This window comes from Felis catus, chromosome D3 (genome assembly GCF_018350175.1).
Source record: "Felis catus isolate Fca126 chromosome D3, F.catus_Fca126_mat1.0, whole genome shotgun sequence".
Classification (NCBI taxonomy): Eukaryota; Metazoa; Chordata; class Mammalia; order Carnivora; family Felidae; genus Felis; species Felis catus.
The window spans coordinates 13,962,845-13,989,409 of NC_058379.1; the positions used below are offsets into that span (position 1 = coordinate 13,962,845).

The 26,565-nt window shown below is 45.5% G+C and overlaps 1 protein-coding gene across 4 annotated transcripts in view; it reads right to left on the reverse strand.

Annotated features, from left to right (window-relative positions):
* Nucleotides 1-16,084, reverse strand: part of FBXO21 (F-box protein 21) — a 54,727-nt gene extending 38,643 nt beyond the window's left edge. For 2 of the 4 annotated variants that reach the window (XM_006938515.5, XM_023241466.2), the window contains exons 1-7: nucleotides 15,820-16,082; nucleotides 14,812-14,947; nucleotides 12,423-12,517; nucleotides 5,620-5,741; nucleotides 2,499-2,645; nucleotides 2,059-2,195; nucleotides 823-959 (exon numbers count right to left, since the gene is read on the reverse strand). In XM_006938515.5, the coding sequence (XP_006938577.2) occupies nucleotides 823-959; nucleotides 2,059-2,195; nucleotides 2,499-2,645; nucleotides 5,620-5,741; nucleotides 12,423-12,517; nucleotides 14,812-14,947; nucleotides 15,820-16,058 (1,013 nt within the window). In that variant the 5' untranslated portion in view covers nucleotides 16,059-16,082. Of the gene's footprint in view, nucleotides 1-822; nucleotides 960-2,058; nucleotides 2,196-2,498; nucleotides 2,646-5,619; nucleotides 5,742-12,422; nucleotides 12,518-14,811; nucleotides 14,948-15,819 lie in introns of all 4 variants that reach the window. The other 2 variants (XM_023241465.2, XM_023241467.2) reach the window with 2 other exon arrangements.
* Between the last annotated feature and the right edge of the window lie 10,481 nt (nucleotides 16,085-26,565).

Consider the following 26,565-nt stretch of genomic DNA (forward strand, 5'->3'; position numbering starts at 1 on the left):
GTGTCCGACTCCAGCTCAGGTTCGGGATCTTGAGGTTCGTGAGTTCCAGCCCCACGTGGGGCTCTGTGCTGACAGCGTGGGGTCTGGAACCTGCTTCAGATCCTGTGTCTCCCTCACTCTCTGCCCCTCCCCGCTCACACACACTCTCTTTCTCCAAAATAAACAAACTTACACATGTTTTTTAATGTTTATTCATTTTGGAGAAAGAGTGTGCATGTGCACGCGGGTGTGGGGCAGAGAGCGAGGGAGGCAGACTCCACGTGGTCTGTGCAGAGCCAGACAGTGTTTGATCTCAGAAATTGTGAGAGCGGAAATCACGAGGCAGATCCTTAGCCAACTGAGCCATACAGGTGCTCCTCTATTCCTCTTTTTGTTTTTTTTAACGTTTATTTAGTTTTGAGAGACAGAAAGAGACAGAGTGCGAATGAGGGAGAGGCACGGAGAGAGGGAGACCCAGAAAGGAAGCAGGCTCCAGGCTGTCAGCACAGAGCCCGACTCAGGGCTTGAACTCGTGAATGTGAGATCATGACCTGAGCTGAAGTCGGACGCTTAATCGACTGAGCCACCCAGGCACCCCTAGTCCTAGTCTTTATACTTACTTTTAGATGACTGTAAATTCACATGCAGCTTTAAGAAGTAATACAGAAAGATCCAGAGTGCCCTTCTCTCAGAACCAGAATACGGTCACTGATGGCCAAGGAACAAGACAGCTGCCCCACCCCCCGTGCCCTAGTCGACCTCTGTTCCGTTACCACACTTCCTCTCAGCACAGTGGGAGTGAATCCCGAGGACCAATCACAACATATGGCATAGGTGGCTCACCCTTCTGCACCTTGGCACCACCTTAACAAGAAGTGACTGGGGAAGTTGACAGGTTCCAGTGGGACCCCCAACTGCCGGGCAATTGTCAAGTAGAGCAGAGACATGCTGATCGGAATTCCTGTTCTTCGAATCAAAACCTGAAGGAGAAAAATAATCCCTTAGCTTCACAGAAACGAACCTTCCCTTCTCATTCCTTCAAAGCAAGTCCTTACTAGGCACTCACTGTGCATCAGGAACGACACTAGGTTTTGTGGTTTAAGTGGATGAATAGTTGCTTTTTTTAGATCAAGGGTCTGCAAACTGCAGTCCGCGGGCCAAGGCCACCACCTGTTTCCGTACGGCCCGCATGAGAAGAGCTTTCACATTTTTTAGTGTTTAAAGAAAGTCAAAAGAACACCGTTTTGTGACACATTAAAAATTACATGAAACTCAAATTTCTATGTCCGCGTATACAGTTTCATTGGAACACAGCCGCACCCATTTGTTTTGGTAACGTCTGTGCCCCCTTTCAACTACAATGGCAGAACTAAGCAGTTGGGACACAGAGCATCTGGCTTGCCAAACCAAAAGGCCTGTTTGGCCCTTTACAGAAAAAAGTCTACAGACCTGTGATCTAGGCTGTTCTTCCATTTTTTAAGTTTCATTATTTATTTTGAGACAAAAAGAGAGAGAATGAGCAGGGGAGGGGCAGAGGGAAAGGGAAAGAGAGACAATGCCAAGCAGGCTCCGCTCTGTCAGCGCAGATAGGCTGTTCTTCCACAAGAATTTAAGGTCATTTCAAGGAAAGTGTATGAAATACGACAGAAAAAGATTAGCATACAGAGCAACAGTGTCTGAATACATACAGATCTGAAAACAGTGTCAAGAAGGAAGCACATAAAAACGAAGTATCAATTTGGCCAAAATGGCTGGCCAGATTTCTTCCAAGGCTTCTAGAAGCCAGTGTAGGAAAAAGATCCGATTAGTTTCACAGTTTAGTGTTCATAAGACACAAATTAACCAAACAAAGTCAGAGAAATGTGTATTTCTAGACAGGAAATGATCAAGGGTTTTCACACAGAGGACACTATAAAGAAATAAAAATCCATAGCAATACCCTTACAGTGGAGGCAAAAGTGAGTTTCACTGGGCACTGAGAGATGAAAAGACCATGTATCTGTACTCCAAACTATACAATTTATCAAAAATGAGCTTTCAAAAAGACATATGATTATGTTTTAATACACCCACATTTACCTGGTGCATGTATAAGTTTAGGGCATTATAGTAATCCATTCGGTTCCCCTTAAACTTCAGCTGGTCATAAAGGACGTAGTTCATGGCGTCCAGCACCTGGCTCTGGAGTTCTATCTCCATTATCATGGAGGATTCACCTGAAACACAGAGATCTACTCTGAGGACAGAAGCACTGGCAAGGCTGTGACCAGCATCCCAAACGACCTGTCACACGCAGACACTGGCAATGTCCTAACAATACTCAGTAGGTGATGCCAGTCGAGGGTGGAGGAAAGAATATGAAGTTAAAGTCTTTCACACTTCCAAGTGAACATGTGGTTGTGTCATTAACTGCTTCTTTGGTGACATAATGGAAACATACTACAGAATTTCTCACATTAACCAATAGCTCTGCTAGGTTTTCTTTTGCAAATACAGTTGGATCCAAAGCAATTCCACACCTGCCTTGAAGGCCAAGCTGGGGTGGCGACTGTTCATGCCCCGGAGGGTTTTGCAGACCAGTTCTACGATGTTGTCAATCTGGGCCTGGATATCTTTGAGGCTGATGTCAGAGAGAGGGTTGCAGTACTGGTCAATATATACAGCGCCTGAAAATAAACAGGAATCACTGAATAAATTCCTATTTCTGCCCTCGTCCTATTAGTTGGTCACTCAGCACAGACACTTGGGGCCATCCTTCTTTCCACCACCTGCCAGATAAGCTTCATCTGTAGATGCCAGACCCTGCTGCTGATACATGGAAAAGGAGCAATCTTCTCACAACAAAGGAGTTTACACACTTTATTTTAAAAAAATAAAATAGGGGCGCCTGGGTGGGTGGCTCAGTCAGTTGAGCGTCCGGCTTCGGCTCAGGTCATGACCTCACAGTTCGTGGGTTCCAGCCCCACGTCAGGCTCTGTGCTGACAGCTCGGAGCCTGGAGCCTGCTTCGGGGTCTGTGTCTTCCTCTCTCTCTGCTCCTCCCCAGCTTGCACTGTCTCTCCCTCTCTCAAAAATAAGTAATAAACATTAAAAAAATATTTTTTTTTGAATAAAAATAAACCAAACTCTCTCTCAAAGGTCATGGACTCAAGAAACCACGTGATATGCAGCATATTCCCATACTCTATTACAAAGAGGAATAAATGCTATAAAGGAGATCTTCCCAAGATGAACACTTAATGGCATAAGCCGGTTCCTTTACTTAAAAAAAAATTTTTAAAGCTGAAAGCCCTCACAATGACAGATTTCCACAAACTGTACCCCTCAAAGGTGAAATAGTAAATGAACTCTGGGGGTAACTATACTTCTGAATTACAGAAATAGTGACACTCAGGGGACCTGTAGCCAAAGACTTGTACAAAGTACACTGGAGACACGATGTCTTGAAAATCACCTCTCTGCTCTTTATTACCTTGGGTCGTTTTCTTTTCTTTTGTATGTATGTATGTATGTATTTGTTTAGAATCACGTACGTATGTATGTATTTAGAATACTAGGCAGGCTCTGCCCCGGCAGCGTGGAGCCCAATGAAGGGCTCCACACAGGGCTCGAACCCACAAGTTGTGAGATCATGACCCCAGCTGAAGTCAAGAGTCAGACGCCTACATGACTGAGCCACCCAGGCGCCCCGACCTTAGGTCATTTTCTAACCAGATGACAAAGGGCTAACTTGATCATTTGGTTATAAGACAATTTCACTTGGGAAGCTGCAGTTATTGCTTTTTTTTTTTAAGTCATTTTAAATTCAAGTCATTTAAATTCAATTTAGGATCTTGACCCCCTACTCAACATCCCAAAGGAGCTGAAGGCAGTGAACAAGAGTTGGGACCCCAGTGCTAATTTTGCCACTAGCCAGGGATTGGCTCCTGGGCTTCCTCGGGATGGAGTTTCCTCACCTGTTGGCTGCAGGTCTTCTCCAAAGTCCATTCCATCCTAATGCTATGATTCCTAGACTTCGTTAATAGTTATCAGATTATTCTTGTCAGTCACCAAGAGTCAAAACCTTGGAGCCAACTTCCTGCTCAATCACTTAAAAACTTTCAATGGCTACCCAGTGCCTACAGTACTGATTGGATGAGTTATGGAAAATCATGTTACTTTGTATTTGGAAGATGAAAAAGAAGCAATCGTCTCTATAAATAAGCTACAGAAAACACACCCTGTTAAACTGTTCCTGACTGTGGAATGAACAGAAGAGTGGGGGACTCTCAACTCCAGTACACATAGAAAATTCCAGGGTGATAAGGCTGTTTGATTTTAATCAACTGAAACAGATTTTTCACTTCCTTCTGGATATGAGACTTTTACACAATCAGTAAGAATCCACACTGGGCACCATGGAGTATGCAGTGAATCATAATAACGTTAAAGGACCAGGGACACAAGAAAGTTAATGATCAGTTGGAGAAAAATGCCCACACCTGAAACAGACATTAACCATGGTCTACTAGCCAATGCTACTGCCTGCACCCCTCCCGAGGCAAGTAAAATCTGCACGCGTTGCAGTAGTCAGCAGAAACTCAACGGAAGTTACACAGGACCTGGAACTCTTGCAGGCAAGCAGGATTTGAGAGGGGGATACCACTAACGAAGATACAAAGCCAGGAGGGAGGACAACACTGGCTGGAGCAAAGGGTGTGTTTTGGAGAGTAATGGGGAAAAGTCTGGGGCTAGGGGAGGTCCGGGTTACGGAAGGCACCAAAAAGCAACAACAAACAAAGGAAATCAGGTGGCCACTCGGAGTGTTGGAAAGGCCAGGTTTCGGGCTGGACTAGCACTAGGGGGTCAGAAGCCATGAGGCTCAGGGAAGCAAGTGCTACTCAGAAAGCTGCTGCCGGGAGAGCTGGTGACAGCCCGCACGACAACAGTAACAGAGCGGGGACATGACCACGGAAATGCTGGCAAGGAAGAAAACCGGCGAACTGGGTAAATTGTGGGGAGCAGGGAATGAAAGTGAACGGACAGGCGTATCTGTACTCCGTAACCAAGACTTATGGGAGCGTTTGTGTGATACGCTAGGAATTTAAATTAGTTAAAAGAAAAAATTAAGTCACATTTTGTTTTTGCCCGACTTAGCAGGAACAGAAAGTTATTCCCTTCACCGCATCCGTCCACTCAACTTCTTCCTCCTCACTTCTCATTATGGACAAGCAGACTCACTGATGCACGAGGGCACTTCGTCCTCCTTAAACTCCAACCAGGGAGGTGAAGGGATCTGCATGAGGTCCCATGGAGACAAAACTGGATACATTTATTTCTGATTCGGAAATGACGCTTGAAAGCTTAGACAAACAGGGAATTTAACCTCATTAGCTAAATATCAGCCTTGTGCTTTGAACTGATGATGCATCTTCAGAAGGCGCTGTCTTGCTTCAGCTGATGGCCAAATATTCTGGCAAAATGAGCTCTAGGGTGAGCAGTTCTGCCTACCTAAGTGATCAGACCACACAATCCCACCTCCAGAAGCCCACGCGGCCCGGCCCGGTCCACGTTTCCACTGCTCCACCCTTGGGGACGGTATCCGCTACTGCTGAGAGTGACAACTTAGCTGCCTACTGGAAGATCATCGCTGAGATCTCACCTTCAAGGTACGATTCATAGTCATCAGGCTGCTGAAGAAATGCCTTTAGGTTATTTAAAATTTTCTGTTGGCGTAGGTAGTAAAGAATTTTTTTAGCGTAGTACTTCCAAGTCAGAGCTTTTCTGGAAAACAAACAAATAAGCCAATGAGAATCAAGACACTATAAAAACCTCCGATTACTTTTTTTTTTTTTTTACTTCCCTTCACACTAATTACAGCATGTAAAGAGTCTACTTAACAAGAAGAATATAATTGGTTCATGACCACACAGCACTTGTTATCACAGAAGCAGACAACACAATTTAGGACTTTGCATCTGTAATGTAACACTGAATCAGTAGTGCTGAAATCCAAGAAACACTGACCTGCGTGGCTTCAGATTGACTAAAAGGAAATCCAAGAGAAACCTGAAAAGCTGGGGCTTTTCAGCTGGGGCTGAAAAGTTGGTCGAGGCTCAGGAGCTAGGGGTGAGGCGTCTGGAATCCTTTGCTGGCCGCTGGGCACCTGCCTCAGGGAACTCAGGCCCTGGGCGGCCGACTTTCTCTACGATCACTGCCGTGGTGATCTCGTCCAGTCTCATGGTTTCAAATATTGTTTCTGGCAGCCTTCAACTTATTTCCCAGAACACACTTCTCCTTACGTGCAACTGCTACTCCACATCCCCGCTCGGATATCCGGTGAGCTCCTGAAATGTCTCGGGTGAACGCGACTCTGCTGCTGCAGTCAGGCCGCAAACCTTGGGGCCATCCTGCCCTCCTTGCTGGCCTGCTCTCGCAGACCATTCCAGCCATCCACCAGAGCTATCAGTTCTATCTTCAGCGTGTATCGGACAGGTGAACACTTCTCACTAGCTCATCTGCGTCCTCACTGAGCTTCCAGCTTCAAATCCTGCCCCTCCACACGGCAGCCAGAGCGCTTCAGTTAACATGTTAAGTCACGGCACAAAAATCCCGTACCCAAGTCTCCAGGGGTTTTCCACCTCGCTCAAAGTAAAAGCTCCAGTCCTAACGACGGTGCCTTAAACTCTTGCCCCATGACCTCTCTAACCTCAATTCCTGCTATTCCCCATCTCTGCCCGGCCTCCAGCCACACCGGCTTCCCTGCTGTGCCATCGTGCTCTGCGGTGCTCACCTGGGGCCTCAGCACTCTCAGGTCCTTGACTGGAAGGTTCGTTCCCTGGAGATTTGCAACCTCCACCCTCACCTCCTTTCAGGTTTTCATTCAAATGCCATTTTGAGTAAGGCCTTCTCCCCTCTCCCCGCTTCACCCTCTTGCCTGGTTAGTATCTGTCTAGAGCCCCTTCTCCTCTTCTAATGTACTAAATCATCTTACTAGGTTAGTGACTCTCTCCCCCACTGGAAGGTAAGCCCCACAGACGCAGTGCTTTCTGTGTTGTTCACCGCTGTATCCTCAGTGCCTGGGATAGGTCTGGCACATAGCAGAAGCTCAATAAATACTTGCTAGTGGATGAGATACTTCACCAGACATACCAAATGTACATGGGGATCACGGGAAACAGGGTGACAGTGATTACTTTATCTGCGTGACTTCAGAAAGAAAGGCCTCTCACTCTTCAGTTAGTAAATGACCGTCAGCAGAGCTAGGTTCCACCAGCCTTTTAACCTTTGAGTTGTAAAGTGTGTCAATCTAGAAAAGTGCACGAAACAAGTAAGCAGCTTAATGCATTAGTATAAGGCAAACAACCCTGTATCCACCACTCAGGCCGAGAAACTTTGCAGACACCCCAGAAGAACTCCAAGACCTTCTCCTCCCACCCACAGCAATCACAACCCACACCTCCATGCTCATCACTGCCTCACCAAACGTACAGCCCTAAACTCTCTAGCCAGTTTTGAGGTCTTTCAAGTCTCTTAATCCACAGGGTCCCCTCCATCTTTTCTGTCCCTTGCACTTTATTTGCTGAAGAAACCTGGTTGTGTGACCTGAATTTCCCAGTCTGGAATCTGCTGATTGCATCCACAAGGTATAGTTTCACATGCTCTTCTGTCTTCTGAATTCCCTGCAAATTGGATGTAGAGGCTTGATCAGATTCAGATTCTGTTTATTTGGCAAGGAAGTCCTTCCATCAGGAGGCAATCACGCCTTGGCTGTCTCTTTGGTGATGTTAGCAGCCACCGCTCCTCAGTGCCCAGGTCTGTTAATTCGTTAGAGGTCGCAAAGTGGTGATATTCTAATTCCACCATCCCTTCTTCATTTATTAGCCAGAGTATTTCTACAAGGAATAATTTCCTCTCATCTACTATCTGGCTCCCCCAACGGCATAATATATAGGAAAGGCGGGATAAATGCTCATGTCTTTCCTTTTACTGTTTTTCAAAATAATAATAACTTGGATTTCTATTACCCTCCAGAGGTGAACAATTAGTTGTTGCTAAGTATAATTATGAACTAGCGGAGCTAAACGCAGTTGGTGTGTTTCATCCCATTCCAGTTATTATCCAAGCTACTGCTCAAATCCTATCTCTGGCCAATGGAAGCCTCTCCACGTTGGTCCCTGAACACTTACAACATGAAATATTGGTACTTCTCCTGATACCTGGTTCCAGGCTTTCAAGATTCTCCAGCCTGATCTTTTCCAATTCCTGTATAAGACCTAGAATCAGCCCTTTCCCCAAAACCCTGGCTTCTTTTGATGGGAAATGGTATATTAAGACCACTGTCTGACTACTAGGGATCATCATTTCTACTGGTTGTTGTTTCTGAACCTTTTCAATGGACAGAAATAATAAATCTCATGTGTCTATGTGTGTATATACACACACACACACATACACCTACGTTATTTTTAAATATACATCAGGAATTCATACTGACACTTCTAAATCAAATTCAGAATTATACAATTTTTACCATTTTCTATTCTGTATCTATAGCTTTCTTTCTTCCAAGAATACTCTACTTATCCAGGATACCAGAGACGACTTAGAATATCACCTAGTGACTCGTCTGCTTTATTCCACATCCCTCTTAGAAACATACATATACCAAGCCTCAGAATAACGAGACCAATATATTTATCACCTTGATGAGTACTGAAAAGAGCTAAATTTATTTTGCTTACATTCTGCCCTATTCTCTGCTCAGCTTTTTAAACAGTTGTACTACATCTATATTAAAAGGGTTTATGGCCATTACATACAATACCTTCTACCCTATTAACTGTCACTTGGATGCAATCTTACAAATAAATACGGATTTGATGGTCACCATTAGTCCTTGTGTCAGTGTCTCTCTGGTTGTTTTGGTTGTCTGACACTGTCCTATTTTCTAGAACATTTCTCATGAAGGGCTCAAAAGTCCCTGAGTCCTTGCAAGTTGGTAAGTTTGGGTCTGCAGTCTTTATACTTGGAAGTCAGTTTGGCTGGATATAAAAATCCTTGGCTGACATTTTTGATCCTTGAGCATCTTAAATATGTTACTGTTTTTTCCTCTGACACAGAGCAGTTGTTGAAAAGTCTGATGATATTCTGATTTTCTTTCCCTTGTAAGTGACTTCATCTTTTTTGCTTGGATGCCCAAAGGACTTTTCTTTTAAAATCCAGTAGGTTTACTGAAATGTTTCAGTGATGGTCACTCTGGGTCATTTTCTCAAGTATAGTGTATGCCATTTTTAATATGTTGTTTCAAATCTTTATTGAAGATGTACTCTTTTTAAAGACCAACAGAACACCATAAAAGCAAAATATTTTCAAATATCCAGAGATTAATGCTTTAGCATTTTTGGAAAACTATCCTTCTTCCTTTTTATACTTTCCGTATCTGCACAATAAGCATTTGCTGGGAATGAAAACAAACAGGCTCCTTCAAGAATACCCAAAATATTTACAAATGTGAGCATATTCCCTGTCATTTAAAAATAACCCTGTTTTAGGCTCAAATTATGTCACGCCAAGGGGTGACATATCTATGACATTTACTTCTAAAAAGACGATAACACTATACTTTTTTTTTAAATTAATAAATTTTTTAAAATATTTATTTTTGAAGGAGAAAGAGACAGCGTGTGAGCAGGGGACGGGCAAAGACAGTGGGAGACACAGAATCCAAAGCAGGCTTCAGCCTCTGAGTTGTCAGCACAGACCCTGATGTGGGGCTCGAACCCATGAGCTGTGATCATGACCTGAGCTGGTCAGACACTTAACTGACTAAGCCACCCAGGTGCCCCAACAGTATACTTTTTAATTGGCTGTGCCTATTTAGTCATTTTGCCAATGAAAGAGGTGAAAAAAGCAATATTTTGTTACTACTTAACATTTCTGTGAAGAGTGAATTTAAAGATCTACATGATTCTCAGCTACTTGGATTTGCTCTTTTCTGAATGTCCTCCTCCTTTGTACATTTTTCAATTTCCTCTTAGAAATTTTAAGAATTCTATCAGCTTTCTTTACAGTTTCTTTGCTCATAGGGAAGTTTATTTCTTATTGAAAAACCCTTTGTCTATATTCTTGTACTGCTTTTGTATTATCAGTCTTGGTTAAGTAGGTCTCCCTAGATTGGACCCGAAGTCTATTTAATTGAGGGATTTTCATTGTGGTAACTTTTAAATTTAGGTAATTTAATCTTGTGGAACTTAATTTTGCTACATGATGTTCTAATTTCTTCCAGATGAATATTCAGTTACCTCCAATACTATTTATTAAATATGCCATCTTTCCCCCTCTGACTTTAAATAGATCATCTTCTATTCTGGGACCTGTTTCTGAATTATTATCACTGATGTCGCTCTCAACTTTCATTTAAACATTGTATTGTTTTGATTACAGCTAGCTTTATCATATGCCTTATCATCTAGCCATGCAAGTCTTACATCGTGATTATTTAAAAATTGTTTTTTCTGGCTTTTCTAGTGAATTTATTGTTCTCAATATATTTTATGCCAATATTATCCAATTAAAACACACAAAAAAACCCTCCTGTCCCCAAACTCTTTTTGGAACTGAAATGGAATGGCACTAGGGCTATGTGTTAATTTTAGAAGAACTGACATTTTTGTGATAATAAGTCTCCCCACCCAAGGACACGCTATCTTTTATGTTTTTCAATAACATTCTATAGCCTGACCTCGGACACTCATTCCTACGAGCCTATTACTTAGAAATGACACCACGAAAAACATCACCCTCCCCAGCAACATAAGATGGAGAAGATAGTGGTTACTCATCGATAGCAGGGTAGTTAAATAAACTGTGGTACATACTGTAAAACAGTAAACGGCCGTTAATAAAATGAATCAAATCAGTTGATTAGATTTCCACAAGGTAATGGCTGAATGAGAAAAAAAAGATATAGGAAAGTACCTAGTTAATGATCAAAATTTTGTGAAATAACGATGTGCTATCCCCACGAACGTGGATGTATATTGGCATGAGGAACACAACCTAAGTTAATTACAGGGGCGGGGCCGGGAAACCAACACAAATGGAGGGAGTAAGGAGGAAGGGAGAAACAGCATAAGCAAAAAGAAACAAAGTCTGCACTCAACATCAAACCAAAACTAAAACAACTTGGGGCGCCTGGGTGGTTCAGTTGGTTGAGTGTTCAACTTTGGCTCAGGTCATGGTCTCGCAGTTCGTAAGTTCGAGCCCCGCGTCAGGCTCTGTGCTAACAAACAGCTCAGAGCCTGGAACCTGCTTCGGATTCTGTGTGTGTCTCTCTCTCCCCGTCCCCTGCTCATGCTCTGCCTCTCTGTGTCTCTCAAGGACGAATAAATGTTTAAAAAAAATTTTTAAAAAACTAAAATAACTAATAAACAGTATATATGTTACATTTATGTATTTTAAAGTATATGCATATATATGTAAAAAAGACAGGCCAGCTTTTATTTTTAAGGCTGCACAATGCTGACTCTTAGATCATACTTTAATTCATTTATAGATAAACCAAAATAGAAACAGAAAAATGACCTCTGCATCTGAACTCATCCAAGGCCTAGAATAGTGGCACATCTTACCTCTCCCCTACAGTTGTTCCACTGATAGACATTTCTCTCTCCTAAATCCCTTTAAAAACAACAAGAATACCTTACTTCCTGTTTGTGAGACATATCACAATGAGCTCTCTTTAGGAAGATGCTAAGCTACATTTCTACCTTCCATCACTAATAGTTTCCAAACTGTTAGAGCAGAAAACCTTTTTCACAGGTATGTTACACTGGAAGCCAAGTCATCTTTTTAGGTAAACTGGAAATTAACCTTCACAGCAGAAAATAGAAGGCATAAAAATTTGTAAGCAACAACCAAGAGATGATGGATTCTTCTTGATCAGGAGACATAAAAGAGGGACTCAACCAGATACCTAGAATGTTCATAGCCAAAGTAAGATGACTTCTTACCCAAATTCAGAAATTGTTAAAAAAAAAAAAAAAAAAAATCATCCATTAAGACATGCCTAAGAAATTAAAAAAAAAAAAAAAATCAACCCATAACACACAAATTCAGTGATGGTGGATGGAGAGGTCATAATAAAGGAAGGGTAGTTTATATTACTAAATGGCATAACAGATACAAGTTCCCAGAGCCCCGTATGTGACCCACAGTGGGAACAAATACACATTCTCTTTTCTTCCCAAAAAGATTTTTGTAAGGTTTATTTAAATATCAATTGTCTCAGTGTATTTATATTATTTACACAGAATTCTTCAAAAATATAATTACAGCAAGACATGAAAGATTTGGAAGCACATGTCCCAGGGCTCGGCCACATACAAATTACAGCAGTTAATTCTGGGCATTATTATTAGAACAAACAAACAAAAAACAATCCCTGCTAAAACTATGACTTACCTTCCTTCCATATTTAGGATACACACCAGTTCATCCTCAAAAAATATCTCTGGTCCCTCAAGATTCTCTATGTCACTAAAACCATTACAAGGGACCTATGAAGAAGACATATACAAACAGGCCTCAGTCACAGGCAACAGTGCTGTCACTCTCATACACAAATCTGAGATACAAAGATGCTCATGTTCGTGGCAGTGGTAACTGCTATCCTATGCTATCTTGTACCACTCACCATGGCTGGAAAGTAGTCCAGTATCAAGAATTTGTTCAGATTTTATTGTCAATTGTACATTAATTATATTTTCATAGTCTGTAGCTTCAGTATCATAATTCACAATGATTTCATGCAATTTATGAGGCAGTCAAGTAGGAGCAGAGACCCAGAGAGAGAAGTCTAGTACTTTGGGCAAGTAGCTCAACTCACTGGGCCTATTTTCTCCTCTGTAAATTTAGGTGATGGTACCAATGAGCTTTAAAATTCTATTAATTCTTCCACTTTTTTTTTAACACTTTTTTTTTTAACATTTTTTTATTTTTTGAGAGACAGAGCATGAGAAGGGGAGGGGCAGAGAAAAGGGGGAAGACACAGAACCTGAAGCAGGCTCCAGGCTCTGAGCTGTCAGCACAGAGCCCGATGCGGAGCTCCAACTCATGAGCCGAGCCGTGAGATCATGACCTGAGCTGAAGTCGGACGCTTAACTGACTGAGCCACCCAGGCGCCCCCCACTTGGTTTTAAAAGTAGCCAGGAAATTTCATGTCAACCTGTGTGCATGCAGAGAACACAGGAATAGAAAGGTCTTGAGCCAAAGTAATCATTCGCCCACTGATCAATCTTAAGTATATTCCTACTATATTCAAAGTCTTTGACATACTTCTAATTAGGCAGTGGTACAGGGAAAGAGGGAGCTAAGGAAAAAACATAACAATTCATCATTATTGGACAAACACACAGGCTGTTAAAAATGCACACAAAACCAGTTGGACTAGAAGTAGGAGTTGCAAACCAGCAGCCCATGACAAAGTGCATCAAATATATCTAGCACCCATAAACAATTTGTACCAGTTTTTAAAATATGGTATGAATGCTTTCAGCCAGGACATGGCTCATCCAGAACATAAACTATCCATCCTAATATCAACGAACGTTTATTTATAGAAATGAATTATACTGGGGAGTATCTAGTTTTATTCTCCACAGAAGAATAAGTTCAAATTTGTCCAAAGTTCAAATTTTCCCCTTCAAAACTTGAAAAGCCTTGAAAACACTCTGCATGTATGAACCCTATGAAGTAATATTAATTAACATTAGAAAACAGGAATTGATCGGGGTGCTTTGCTGGCTCAGTCGGTAGAGCATGCAACTCTTTATCCTGGGGTTGTAAATTCAAGCCCCATATAGAGTGTAGAGATTACTTAAAAATAAAATCTTGAAAGAAAGAAAGAAAGAAAGAAGAAAAGAGGAATTAATCTTCGGTAAACCATGATAGTAAAATAAATCAGGGGTGCCTGGCTGGCTCATTTGGTAGAGCATGTGACTCTTGATCTCAGGGGTCATGAGTTCAAGCCCCCCATTGGGCGTACAGTTTACTTTAAAAAAAAAAAAAAACAAAACCCAAAAATAAATAAATCAGACTGGCTCTACTTCCAGACCTCCCCCCAACCCCTGTACTAAGAAATAAATTTAAAAGATTAGTGTGAACTACTTCCCAGAGTTACAAAAAGAACCAGGACCTGATACAGAAATTCTGAGACACTTTGTGGGAAAACACAAACAACAAAACCCCATGCATTTCAGCAATAATAAGAAAAACAACAAAGACACAAAAACTTTTCGGGGATAATGATATGTAATGCAAGATAATTTAGCTGAGGGAATAATAATTCTGATTTACAGATCGCTTCTAATCCTCTGCTACCTTAACAAATAGTGCTATTCACCACGGGTTAGAATCTTCAAAGCCACAGAGAAGAAAAACTGTATTAATTTCCTCAACCCTTCCGGGAAAACTACTGGGTGAAATCTGTACAGCGTTCAATCACTGATGATTCCCCAACTCAAGGGGAGGCTCCGAAAAATAGGTTTAACCCCCTTTGCAGGGAAAGAATGCTGATCTGGATTCCCTCGACATTGTGCTGCAGTTCCGTCCCTCCCCCTCCAGCCCCATTCTCTCGCTGGCTTTAGAAAAGTAAAGCTGGCAGGGACAAATGGCTTCGTGTTGTTGGATAGGAGGAAAAGGACACAATGACTCTTGCGGCCATCTAAGTGAGTAAGGGATTGTGAGGACTGAAAAACGGATACGGAAAAGAGCTGGAGGAGCTAAAGCCTCCAGACCCAGACACATGCACCACAGTAGGCAAAAGCCGGGAGCTACATCAACAGATCCTTACGTGCTCTGAAAAGAACCTCTTTGAGAAGGAGGCTACAATCTTCCGGGCTTCTAACCCAGCTTTCTGCCGAACTTTATACTCCTCCAACCAATTGACGTAGTCGGTGGGGCTGTAGTGTTTCATAAGGGAAGGCCACCTACAAGGAGAGAAACAACCCCTCAGCTTCACAGAGACTCAAAGGCAGACACGCGAAATCAAAGGCAGCCTTGAGACCCAGGGAACGAGCAGTATGGTTTAGCGGCACTAGGGGCCCTGGCGATGGACCCCGTTCAAATCTCCACCCGGCACGCACGCACTCGCTCGCGGCGTGACCTTGGCGTAGCAGTAGGAATGCTGTGTCTCCGCTCCCCATCTATAAAATGGGGCCAGTTGCAGCAACAATAACAGTGACGACAAGGGCTGCTAACATTTCCTGCGCGCCTCCCGAGAGCCGGGCCCCGCGTAAATGCTCCTTACACATCATCTCATTTAATAACTAACAGCAAAAGGTAGGTCTAATTATCACCGCCTAAAGTCGATGCATGAGGCTCAAAAGGAAGGGAAGTCGCTACCCCGCAAGGTCACACGGCGAGTGTGCCAGGGCCAGATTTATCCGCGGTCCCACATCGAAATCTGTGCTCTCCGCCCGCACGCAGGGGATGCTGCGTCCGCTTCCTCCAAGGGCTGTTAAGATCATTGCATCGCCGGATCCATGTAAACATTTTAACTCGGAGTCGGGCACAAAGAAGCGCGCGGGATGGATCAGCAGGGATCCTACCGTCGTGACCCTCTAAGGCGGGCCCGGCTGCCGGGCGCTTCCCGATGCGCAATTTGGGCAGCGGCGTGGACCCGAGGGGCTCGGGGAGCCGGCGGCCTGGAGGCCTTTGTCTGTCGGTCCGCGGGCAGGGGTCCGGGGGTGGCCTCCGGGGAGGGGTCCGCGCGCGAGCGGGGAGGCGGCGGCGCGGGCCGGCCAGGCCCGGGCCCAGGGGGCGCAGGGCGGGGGCGCGGGCGGCGGGGCGGCCGGCTCACCTCACCCGGAACTGCTCCTTCCACACCTTCCCGCTACTCTGGCACAGCTCGCGCAGCCGCCGGCAGGTGCTGGAGACGCGGCCGATGTCGGCGGCCGTCAGCGAGCCGCTGCACAGGATGTACTCCAGCACCTCGCCGGGCAGGTTGACGAGGCAGCTGAGGCCCGCCGCCTCGGGCGCGGCCTCCTCCGCCAGCGCCGGCACCACCTCCATCGCGCTGTCGACCGCTGCCGCCGCCATCTTGTCCGCGTACCTGGGCCCGCCGCGCGCGCGCGCCAGGGCCCTCCGCTTCGCCCCGCCCACCCGCCTCGAGGGGCCGGGCCCCAGGTCGCCCCGCCCACACCCGTGGCCACCCCCCCCCCCCCCCCCCCCCCCCGCCCGCGACGCGGGCCACGGCCGACCCAGGGAAACCCGTTCTTAACAAACCAGCTGTGCTGTGGGCCCTGCGGCTGCGAACCAGCGATCAAAGCAGATTCCCTTTTTGGTTATGTGTCCGGAGCGCTTCCTGTGCATGAGCTCATCAGATCTTCCCAATAACCCTATCAACTTTTATCGCCTTGAGTTACAGATGGGGAAACTGAGCTTCAGGGAGATAAACGGACTTACTCAGAATCCCGTGTCCTAGATGTTAATTCAGATCCGCTTGGCTTGTGCTTGACTGTGCTCTAAACCAGTATGCCGTAATAACAGCTAATTTAATATTCTTGAGAGGGTACCGTGCCAAGCATTTTACAGGTTCTTTCACTTATTCGAGCCCTCTATGTTACGTACTGTAATGATACCCATTCTAGTATCATTAAGGAAATAATAAGGAATAAGGAAAATAAGGCTCATAAAGGTGGGAGCCACTGGTTCAAAGTCACAGACACAAAAATGGTAGAGCCTGGGTTTGAACGCTCAAAGCAGGAATTGCCACCCAGGTGTGGGTGGGCACTCTTTTTTGGTGTCTGTGCCTATTATTACCATTACTATTACTATTACTAACCCAGGCCCTGTGCTGTGTTCCCTAGAGATACAGATGTGAGAAAGATGCTGTCTTTGCCTCCCAGGAGTTCGAAGTCCAGTTGGGTGGGTGAGTGGGGCGGGGCACACAGGCATAGAACGATTTGTTGTCAGTACTTAGAGGCTCACCAAGGTAGCCCCCACCCCAAATTGGAAATCAGAATGCCCTGGAAGTAATAAAGTTATCAAGTTAACTCTCAGTGGATGGTGAGCCATCCATAGCTCCCTACTGCCCTTAGAAATGAATCTGAAATCTCTAACATTGTTGCAAAGGGATAGACCCCTGTCTACCTCTCCTTGCCTATCTGAAGCCATTCTCTCCCTCACTAGTCATGCCCCAGCCAGCCTGGTCTCTTTCCTTCCACTTCTGGCCTTCACATGTATGCTGGCCCCACTGCCTAGAATATACTTTGTGCTAGAATGTCTTCCTTTGAGCTACTCCTTCTCTTCCTCCAGGCCTTAGCTTAACCTCTCCAGATGACATTTCTTCCCTCACCTCAGCCCCACTGCCCCAGGTATGATTCCTTCCCAGGATTTTTCAGTCTCGTCATTAATTAATTTATAACTATCCAACATTTGTCTTTCCTGCTAGATCAAAAGCAACTTCAGCATCGGGACAGCATTTGATCACCTGTGGGTGCCCAGTGACATGGCCCAGACCCTACACATGGTCGATCCTCAATAATTGTCTATTATTTGCAATTGTCTAACGAGCTCTTTAGCTCGAGCAGGTCAGACTTTCTGAGGGGCAGCTTCTTAGCTGTAAAATAGGGATAATAAGAAGAATGCTGGCCTTGGGGCGCCTGGGTGGCACAGTCGGTTAAGCGTCCGACTTCAGCCAGGTCACGATCTCGCGGTCCGGGAGTTCGAGCCCCGCGTCGGGCTCTGGGCTGATGGCTCGGAGCCTGGAGCCTGTTTCCGATTCTGTGTCTCCCTCTCTCTCTCTGACCCCCCCCCCCCCTTCATGCTCTGTCTCTCTCTGTCCCAAAAATAAATAAACGTTGAAAAAAAAAATTAAAAAAAAAAAAAAAAAGAAGAATGCTGGCCTCCTGGGACTGTCAACAGAATTAAATGAGTACATTGGGGTAAAGTGCATAGAACAGTGCCCGACACAGGGAAAGTACTGGATGAAAGTATGTTATAGAGGAATGGGGAGAAACTGTTCCAATATTTTGGAACTAGATAGAGGTGGTGGTTGAACATTGTGAATGTACTAACTGCCACGGAGTAGTTCATTTTTAAATGTTTAGTTTTAGGGGCACCTGCCTGGCTGGTCTCAGGGCTGTGAGTTAGAGCCCCACGTGGGGTGTAGAGCTCACTTAAAAAAAAATAAAATGTTTAATTTTATGTCGTGTGAATTTCACCTCAATACATTTGTTCAAAAGTGTGTTACTGAGGGGCGCCTGGGTGGCGCAGTCGGTTAAGCGTCCGACTTCAGCCAGGTCACGATCTCGCGGTCCGGGAGTTCGAGCCCCGCGTCAGGCTCTGGGCTGATGGCTCAGAGCCTGGAGCCTGTTTCCGATTCTGTGTCTCCCTCTCTCTCTGCCCCTCCCCCGTTCATGCTCTGTCTCTCTCTGTCCCAAAATTAAATAAACGTTGAAAAAAAAATTAAAAAAAAAAAAAAGTGTGTTACTGATTGTATTCGTTTGCTAAAGCACTGTAACAAAGCACCCCAGAGTGAGTGGCTTCACAGAAATGTATTTTTCCATGGTTCTAGAGGCCAGAGGTCTGAGTTCAAGGTGTGGGCAGGGTGGCCTTCTTCGGAGGCTTGTCTCCATGGCGCGGGGATGGCCGTCTTCTCCCTCTGTCCTCACGTGGTCTTCTCTGTGCGTGTGTCTGTGTCCTAGTCTCCTCTTAGAAGGACACCAGTCCTGTTCGATTAGGGACCATCCTAACGACCTCATTTTAACTCAATTACCTCTTTAAAGACCTTGCCTCGATCTCCTATTTTTTTAAGTGGCCTTATTGTTGGCAATTTTTTCAAGTAATCGCTACACCCAGTGTGGAGCTCGAACTTGCGGCCCTGAGATCAAGAGTCACATGCTCCACCCACTGTGCCTTGGGTTCCTCATCTATGAAGTGGGAGAAACAACAGATCTCCCTAAGGCGAGAGGACTCTTCGGGACATGAAGACCTTCTACACACCTCCATTGAGGAGATGCCCCTCAATGTGACTGACCTCATCTGAGGGGCTGTCCTGCTACCTAGCCCTACCCAGGGTTCAGTCCATGTGGCGCTGAGGAGGAGCAGGAGGGGGAAGGGAAGACAGCCAAGGGATGGACCTCTTGTCATTTTTTTCTCTGAGTAAACGTCACTTTTTGAGGCAAAAGAAAGACAACAACAGATCTTCCTATTAAATGAAACCGTGCGTATATGTCAGTTAGTATTGCCACAGGACAAATAAACCCCAAACTTAAACAGCATAGTACAACATAGTACAGCCATGTGCCCTTGATTTTGTGGATCAAGAAATGGGAAAAGGCTTAGCTGGGCAGCTCTAAACTGGAATGACGTGGCGGACCCAGATTCCATGCTGTCAACCGCGGCCCGTACTTACTTGCCTCTGTCAGGTCCTACAGGGCTTACAAAGAGGCTTGGGATCGTGTCTTAAGTGTGCTGGGAAGCACTATCCATATTCAAACGCCCAAGCAGAGGGTATGTTCTCTCTGCCTCAGTTTCTCCGAGAAAACTTTTTCTTCTTTTGGAACGAGGAAGCAATTCTCTTCTCTACACAGATCACTCCTAATGGTCATCAATCTGTCTCCTCCCCTCCGTTCTCCTCAGCCACAGTCTAGGTCCATGTCTCCAGTGTGGCTCCTAAATGTTCCCCTGGCTTTCACTCTGGCCACAAGAATGTGAAAATCAGCCCCAATGACCCTAAGACTTTAGTAACCAAAGTGTTCAGCCCCTTAGGTGGAAGGCAGACCCCACAGCTGCACAGGTGATTGGTACGCCATTCTTAAGAACAACTCTTATTTTCTTATCGATGCCATCCAGGCCTTCCCTCTGCCCATTTCTTCTTCTTCTTCTTCTTTTTAAATCTTTTTCATGTTTATTTATTTTTGAGAGACAGAGAGACAGAGCGTGAGCAGGGGAGGGGCAGAAAGAGAGGGAGACACGGAATCAAGAGCAGGCTCCAGACTCTGGGCTGACAGCACAGAGCCCACACAGGGCTCGAACCCACGAACCATGAGATCATGACCCGAGCTGAAGTCGGACACCTAGCTGACTGAGCCATCCAGGCACCCCTGCCCAGTTCTGATCAAAGATGGCCAAGACGCCATTGGGAAAAAAGTAAAGTCTCCTGCCAATCCAGAAAATCCTCTCCACAATTCTAGAAAAGAGTCGTTTCAATAGTGGGAGCAGGCATTAAACCAGACTTAAGGCACAGCACAGGTAATCCGCTAATGAGATTACGAGGACGGAAAAATTCCACTCTTTTGATATACAGCCAAGTATCGGGTCACATACATGCTTTCGAGATGAACGTTAACTTGTCCTCAGGGATGAGGACCTGGTCACATATTTCCTAGTTCATCCTAAGCTCATTTGGTAATTGGGGTACACATTGTGCTAGCGAATTGCCTTTGGCTCAAGGAAGTATGCAAACTTCTTATCTTTACCACAGGCCAGTGGTTACAGCTTGGAACAAGACGCTTAGGCTAAACCCCCACAGTCACAGGGAGACAGGGACACTATCTTCCCTGATATTTACATTTCAAAGAGATGTTTCTCAGGCCCTTAAGGAAAATATTCCTGAATTTTACTACTGTCACGAGGCTTGTTTAGCCTTTAAAAAATTTTTTTTATTTATTTATTCTTGAGAGAGAGAGAGAGAGAGAGGGAATGTGAGCAGGGGAGGGGCAGAGAGAGAAAGGGAGAGAGAGAGTTCCAACCAACTCAGCCCCAACTGAGTCCCTCAGGTGCCCCGGCTTGTTTAGCCTTTCAAAAAGATTTGCAAAATGTCATATATATGTGCAGTGGAATATTATTCAGCTGTAAAAAGGAATGGAGTACTGATATGTGTTATAACACGGATGAACCTTGAAGACGTTATGCTAAGTGAAAGAAGCCAGTCACAGAAGGACAGATACCGTATCATCCCACTGGTGTGAAACTTCTAGAAGAGGCAAATACATAGACACTGAATGTAGACTGGTGGTCACCAAGGGCTGGGAGTGAGGAGGCAATGGGGAGTTATTGCTTAATGGTTATAGTTTCTGTTTAGGGTGATAGAAAACGCTCTGGAAAGAGATACGGGTGACAGTTATATGCCATTAAGAATGGCCTTTATGGGGCGCCTGGGTGGCGCAGTGGGTTAAGCGTCTGACTTCAGCCAGGTCACGATCTCGCGGTCCGGGAGTTCGAGCCCCGCGTCGGGCTCTGGGCTGATGGCTCAGAGCCTGGAGCCTGTTTCCGATTCTGTGTCTCCCTCTCTCTCTGCCCCTCCCCCGTTCATGCTCTGTCTCTCTCTGTCCCAAAAATAAACGTTGAAAAAAAAATTAAAAAAAAAAAAGAATGCCCTTTATGCCATCGGATTGTATGCTTAAAAATAGTTCAATGGCAAATTTTCTGTTACATGTAGTTTACCATAATAAAAAAAAATAGCACTGACAGAAAAGATTTGTGTACAGATCAAAGGACAGAGGAAAGATTTACACATACGCAGTTTCTCAAGGAAATGCTCTGAGAAGGGAAGAAGGGAATGAGTCTCTTTCTCTTTGGGCAACAGGGGAGATTCTAGATGTTGAAATTAATCCTACAGTTCCCTCTCGCTGAACTGCTGACTGTATGTATTGAACGCAGAGGCAGTATAGCCCCCGCTTAAAATTACCTACTATAAGCCTAAATGCTAGACTAACCCCCTCCCACCCCATCCTACAAGGCCCCCCAGAGCTCCTCCAGGGTGCCCTCTCCCTGCGAATAAACTCATCTTTGTGGACTATCAGCATATGGTGTACATCTGGTTATCTTTGGCCGGAGGGTTTCAATATTCCTCTCCCGAGAGATCGCTACAATCTGACTAGAGAGACCATTTCCACACCCCTCAACGACCCCAATGGCTTTCCTTGTTCTCAAAATATGTCTACAAACACTTTCTCTTCTGGTCCATTTCCCCAGACTCTGTTCCAGCCGAGGGCCTTTGCTAGTTCAGTTCCTTTTTCCTGGAGTGCTGGCTTCCCAGCTCCTCACTTACCCTTTGACTTGCTCCCTCAGTCACATGGTTGATGAGACCTCCCCCCACCCGCCACCAAACTGCCTTATTTAAACTCTCCGTCTGTTTTTTTTTTTTCTCCAAAATCACTTATCACCATCTATCACTATAACATACTCCCTCAAAAAAAAAAAAAAAAAAAATTACGGTCTCTCTCCTTCCAACAGATGTGAGCCCTCCTGGTTGATCTCCATCCAGTGTCTATGAAAGGGCCTAACACACAGTAAATCCTCATTATATTTCTGGTGAATAAGTAATCCTGTGAGTGCAAGTCAGTTTAGCTGGCTGTATTTTGCACGGGGTGGGGTGGGGGTGGGCATCAGTCTCCGGGGGCCAGAGGGCGGACTACTGTAGGCTGAGTGGTAGCCCCCAAACACGTTCACATTCTAATCCCTGGAGCCTCTGACGTGTGTGTGTGTTTTCTCCCAGCACCACCGAGCAATTCTCCGACACTACAACTCGACCCAGTTCTGACACTGTCTACCTGGAGATAGCATCAGCCCCCACAGGTTCAGGCTTAGACCTCTAAGACTGCCCCAGCCCCCTGTAGCCGGTACTTAACAAGCCAAGGTTGTTACCTGTAGTTCTGATTGGCTATAAATCAGAGGTTCCCTGGATCTCTTCAACCAGTTTGCTAGAATGACTCACAGAACTCAGAGACATTTTACTTCCCAGGTCACTGGCTTATTATAAAAGGATATAACTCAGGAACAGCCAGATAGAAGGTACGGGGAGAGGTCTAGGAGCTTCCATGCCCTCTCAAAGGGCACCGTTCTCCATGAATCTCCACGGGGTCACCAATCTTGGTGCTTCTGAATCCTGTCCTTTTGGGTTTTTATGGAGGCTTCATTACAAAGGCATGATTGATTCACTCATTGGCCGCTGGTGATTGATTCAACAACCTCCAACCCCTCTCCCCTCCTCGGGAGGTCAGGAAGGGTGGGACTGAAAGTTCCAACCCTTTGGTCACATGGTTCGTTTCCCTGGCAACCAGCCCCCCATCCCCAGATGCTTTCCCAAACTCACCGCATTTACATCCACTCAGGTGTGGGTGAAAGGGGTTTGTTGGGAATAATGAGACAACTTTATCGCTCTTAACACTTAGGAAATCCCAAGGGTTTTAGGAACTCTTTGCCAGAAACAGGGGTGAAGACCAAATATATATTTCTTATTATAAATCACAAGTTCACAGTTACCTTACATGGCAAAAGGGACTTTGCGGATGTAATTAGGTTAGGACTCTCGAGATGGGGAATTTTCCTAGACAACCTGGGTGAGCCCAATGTAATCACAAAGGTCCTTATAAGGAGACAGGAGGGTCAGCGGCAGAGAGTGGAGATGTGACACAGGGCAGCTTCTAGAAGCAGGAAGAGGCAAGGAAAGGGATTCTTTCCTAGAGCAGTAGTGAATATGAAACTACCACAGATTTAATGCAGATTTTGTATGAGTTTTCCATTGCTGTTGTAATAAATTACCACAAATTTAGGGGCACCTGGGTGGCCCAGTCAGTTAAGCATCGGCTCTTGGTTTCAGACCCCATCATGATCTCACGGTTTGTGGGATCGAGCCCCACGTAGGGCTGCGTGCTGATTGCGCAAAGTCCGCTTGGGAGTCTCTCTCCTCCTCTCTCCGCCCCTCCCCTGCTCATGCTTGCTCTCACTCTCAAATAAATAAACACACTTTATAAGAAAAACCTCACGGGGTGCCTGGGTGGCTCAGCCGACTTCAGCTCAGGTCATGACCTCACAGCTCGTGAGTTCGAGCCCCGTGCTGACAGCTCAGAGCCTGGAGCCTGCTTCGGATTCTGTGTCTCCCTTTCTCTCTCTCTCTCTGCCCTTCCCCCACTCACACTCTGTCTCTCTCTCCTTCAAAAATAAATAAACATTTAAAAAAAAAACCTCACAAACTTATGATCTCACCGCTCTGGATGTCAGAGGTCTCTGATGGGTTTTACGAAGCTACAGTAAAGGTGGCTGCAGGACTGCTGGTCACAGCCGCATGACCCCGAAATCTGCAGTAATGCAGTGTGCCAGGGAGATTATGTGGTTGGCTGTTACTCAGCATTCAGTGGCAAGAGGTAACAAATACATAGAGGCAGATAAAACATGCACGCGCAGACACACATAACGATTGCAAAGCAATCTCTCCAATGCGCCAAGCGACTGGTACAGAGAAGCTGAAAAGGCAGTGTTTGAATCCAGCCCTCAGCAATAGACATGGGATTGGAGTCGGCCGAAGAGGAGGGGTGAGCTTTCCAGGTAAGGGGAGGAGCAGATACAAAGGCTAGCCGGAAGGAGAGAAAAGCTGCCTTTAGAACCCTTGGGGGGTGGGCGGGGAGGCCAGGAAAATGGGTGATGGGCATTGAGGGGAGCACTCAGGAGGAGCCCTTGGGTGTTTTATGTAAGTGATGAGTCATGGGAATCTACTCCCGAAGCCAAGAGCACACTGTGTGTTAGCTAACTTGGCAGTAAATTATATGCAAAATAAATAAATAAAAGACAAAGGCAAAACACACACACGCACACACATATACACACACACACACACACAAAGAACCATTGGGGTGAGCCCACAGACAGGGAAGCTTTGTGTGGAGCCAGGGAGGCAACCAAAATTGAGAAAGCCTGCCTGTGGCCAGAGCAAGCACTGAATGTTGGCCAGAGGGGATGGCCCTGATCCTCTGGTCCCTGGCGGCATTGAATGCCTTGTAAAAAAAGGCATGACGGATAAAGGAGATGTTTCAGAAGGGCAGTCTGGGGGCAGTGTGTGTTTTTCAAAGAAGGGGAAGCCACCAGCCTGGAGGAAAAAGGAACAGGTGTCTCTCTCCCCACAGATTGGCCTGTAGCTCTCTGCTAAAAACGGCATTTCCATCAGTGACTCTTTTCAAAGCCTTCAAAATGAAACTCAGTTACCGCACAGTTTCACCAAGGCCGTGGATACCACACCTGGAAATTACAGTGGGTCTCAGAGGCTTTCCTGCGCTTAGTATCTTTTCCCCACCACGTCCCCGTGAGGCCAGAAATGGGAGCAGAGGAAGGAGGGGCTCATAACTTGAAGATCTCACGTTCCTGGGAACTGTAAGGAAAAGCTAAGAGAGGCTTCCGATATCAACTCTGAGTTCCAGCGGAGAAAACCCAGACTGCCGAGAGACCAAGAGACCACACGCCCCTGTTCCCCTCCCTCCCTAAGTCTAGCAGTACAAAAAGATTAAAAAAAAAAAACCCTTTACTAATTACTCAGCTTTAATTGTCTGCTGTTTGATTAACTTAATCTTATTTTCCTCCAGAGGCCATTGCTAAAGCGATTTCCTTGTAGTGATGTGGGTTCCAAGCTCCATACTGATCCCTCGATTGTAAATAATTTCTCTGGTTTTGTTCTCTCGGTGATTTTGCCAAGGGTCCAATGAAGAAAAAAAAAAAGTACATTTTTACTCTTTGACTGTGAGGCCCATATTCTATATGGACCTGCAATGACTCAAAGATCCGTTTTCCTCCTTCCCCCACTTGTCTCCCACCCCCTTCTCCTTTTGATTTGTGGTTGGGAAGGTTCTGTTTTGGTGTAAACTTGGATTTTTTTTTTCACCTGGTTGCCAGGCAACAGCAGTCACCCCAGTCAGGATGCAGAGAAATGTTAAATTGTTCCCAGCCACCTCTGAGGCTGGACTTGTCAAAACTCCAGTGCAGGTTGGGGGGCTGGTTAAAAATTCCGAAGTCAGAACTTATCCCTAGCAAGCACTAATGGGCAGGCAGGGGGAGAAACCCAGGAATTGGCTTTTAAAATGTCTCCTCTGATGACAGAAGTCTGAAGGGGTGCCTAAGGCACCCAGGGCTGAATAGCAAATGGTGAATTATGCCAAGAAGGAGCCGTGTGACCGGCGCCTGGGTGACTCCGTCGGCTAAACGTCCCACTTTGGCTCAGGTCATGATCTCATAGTTCGTGAGTTCGAGCCCCGCGTCGGGCTCTGTGCTGACAGCTCAGAGCCTGGAGCCTGCTTCACATTCTGTGTCTCCTCTCTCTCTGCCCCTCCTCCCCCTGCTTGCACTCTGTCACTCTCTCTCGAAAATAAACACTAGAAAAACATTTTAAAAGAAAGATGGAGAATTAAAAAGAAAGATGGAGCTTGAATAAGAGAAAAAAAGCTGAGAACATCGGAAGCTAGGACCTTTATTTATTTGTATATGGGACTATTCTATTCTATCCTATCCTATACTGTTCTATGTGTGTTGAATATGTTAATATATGAACCCATTTAATCCCATTGCAAGGCAATGAAGTTGAAACAACCGCAGCCTACTAGACATGCAGAAAGGAAGAAACAGAGAGGTTGAGTAACTCGTCCAAAGTTGCACAGCCGGGAAGTGGAAGAGCCGGGATTTGAACTTTGACTGTCTGGGTCTCCTGGCAGCAGTACTGGCTGGTGGTGAAGAATGCAGATTCTAGAGCTGGACAGTCTGGGTTCGAATTCTACCTGTAACGTGTACTAGCTACGTTCACCTTGCACAAACTGGCTCATCTCCTTGTGCCTCAGTT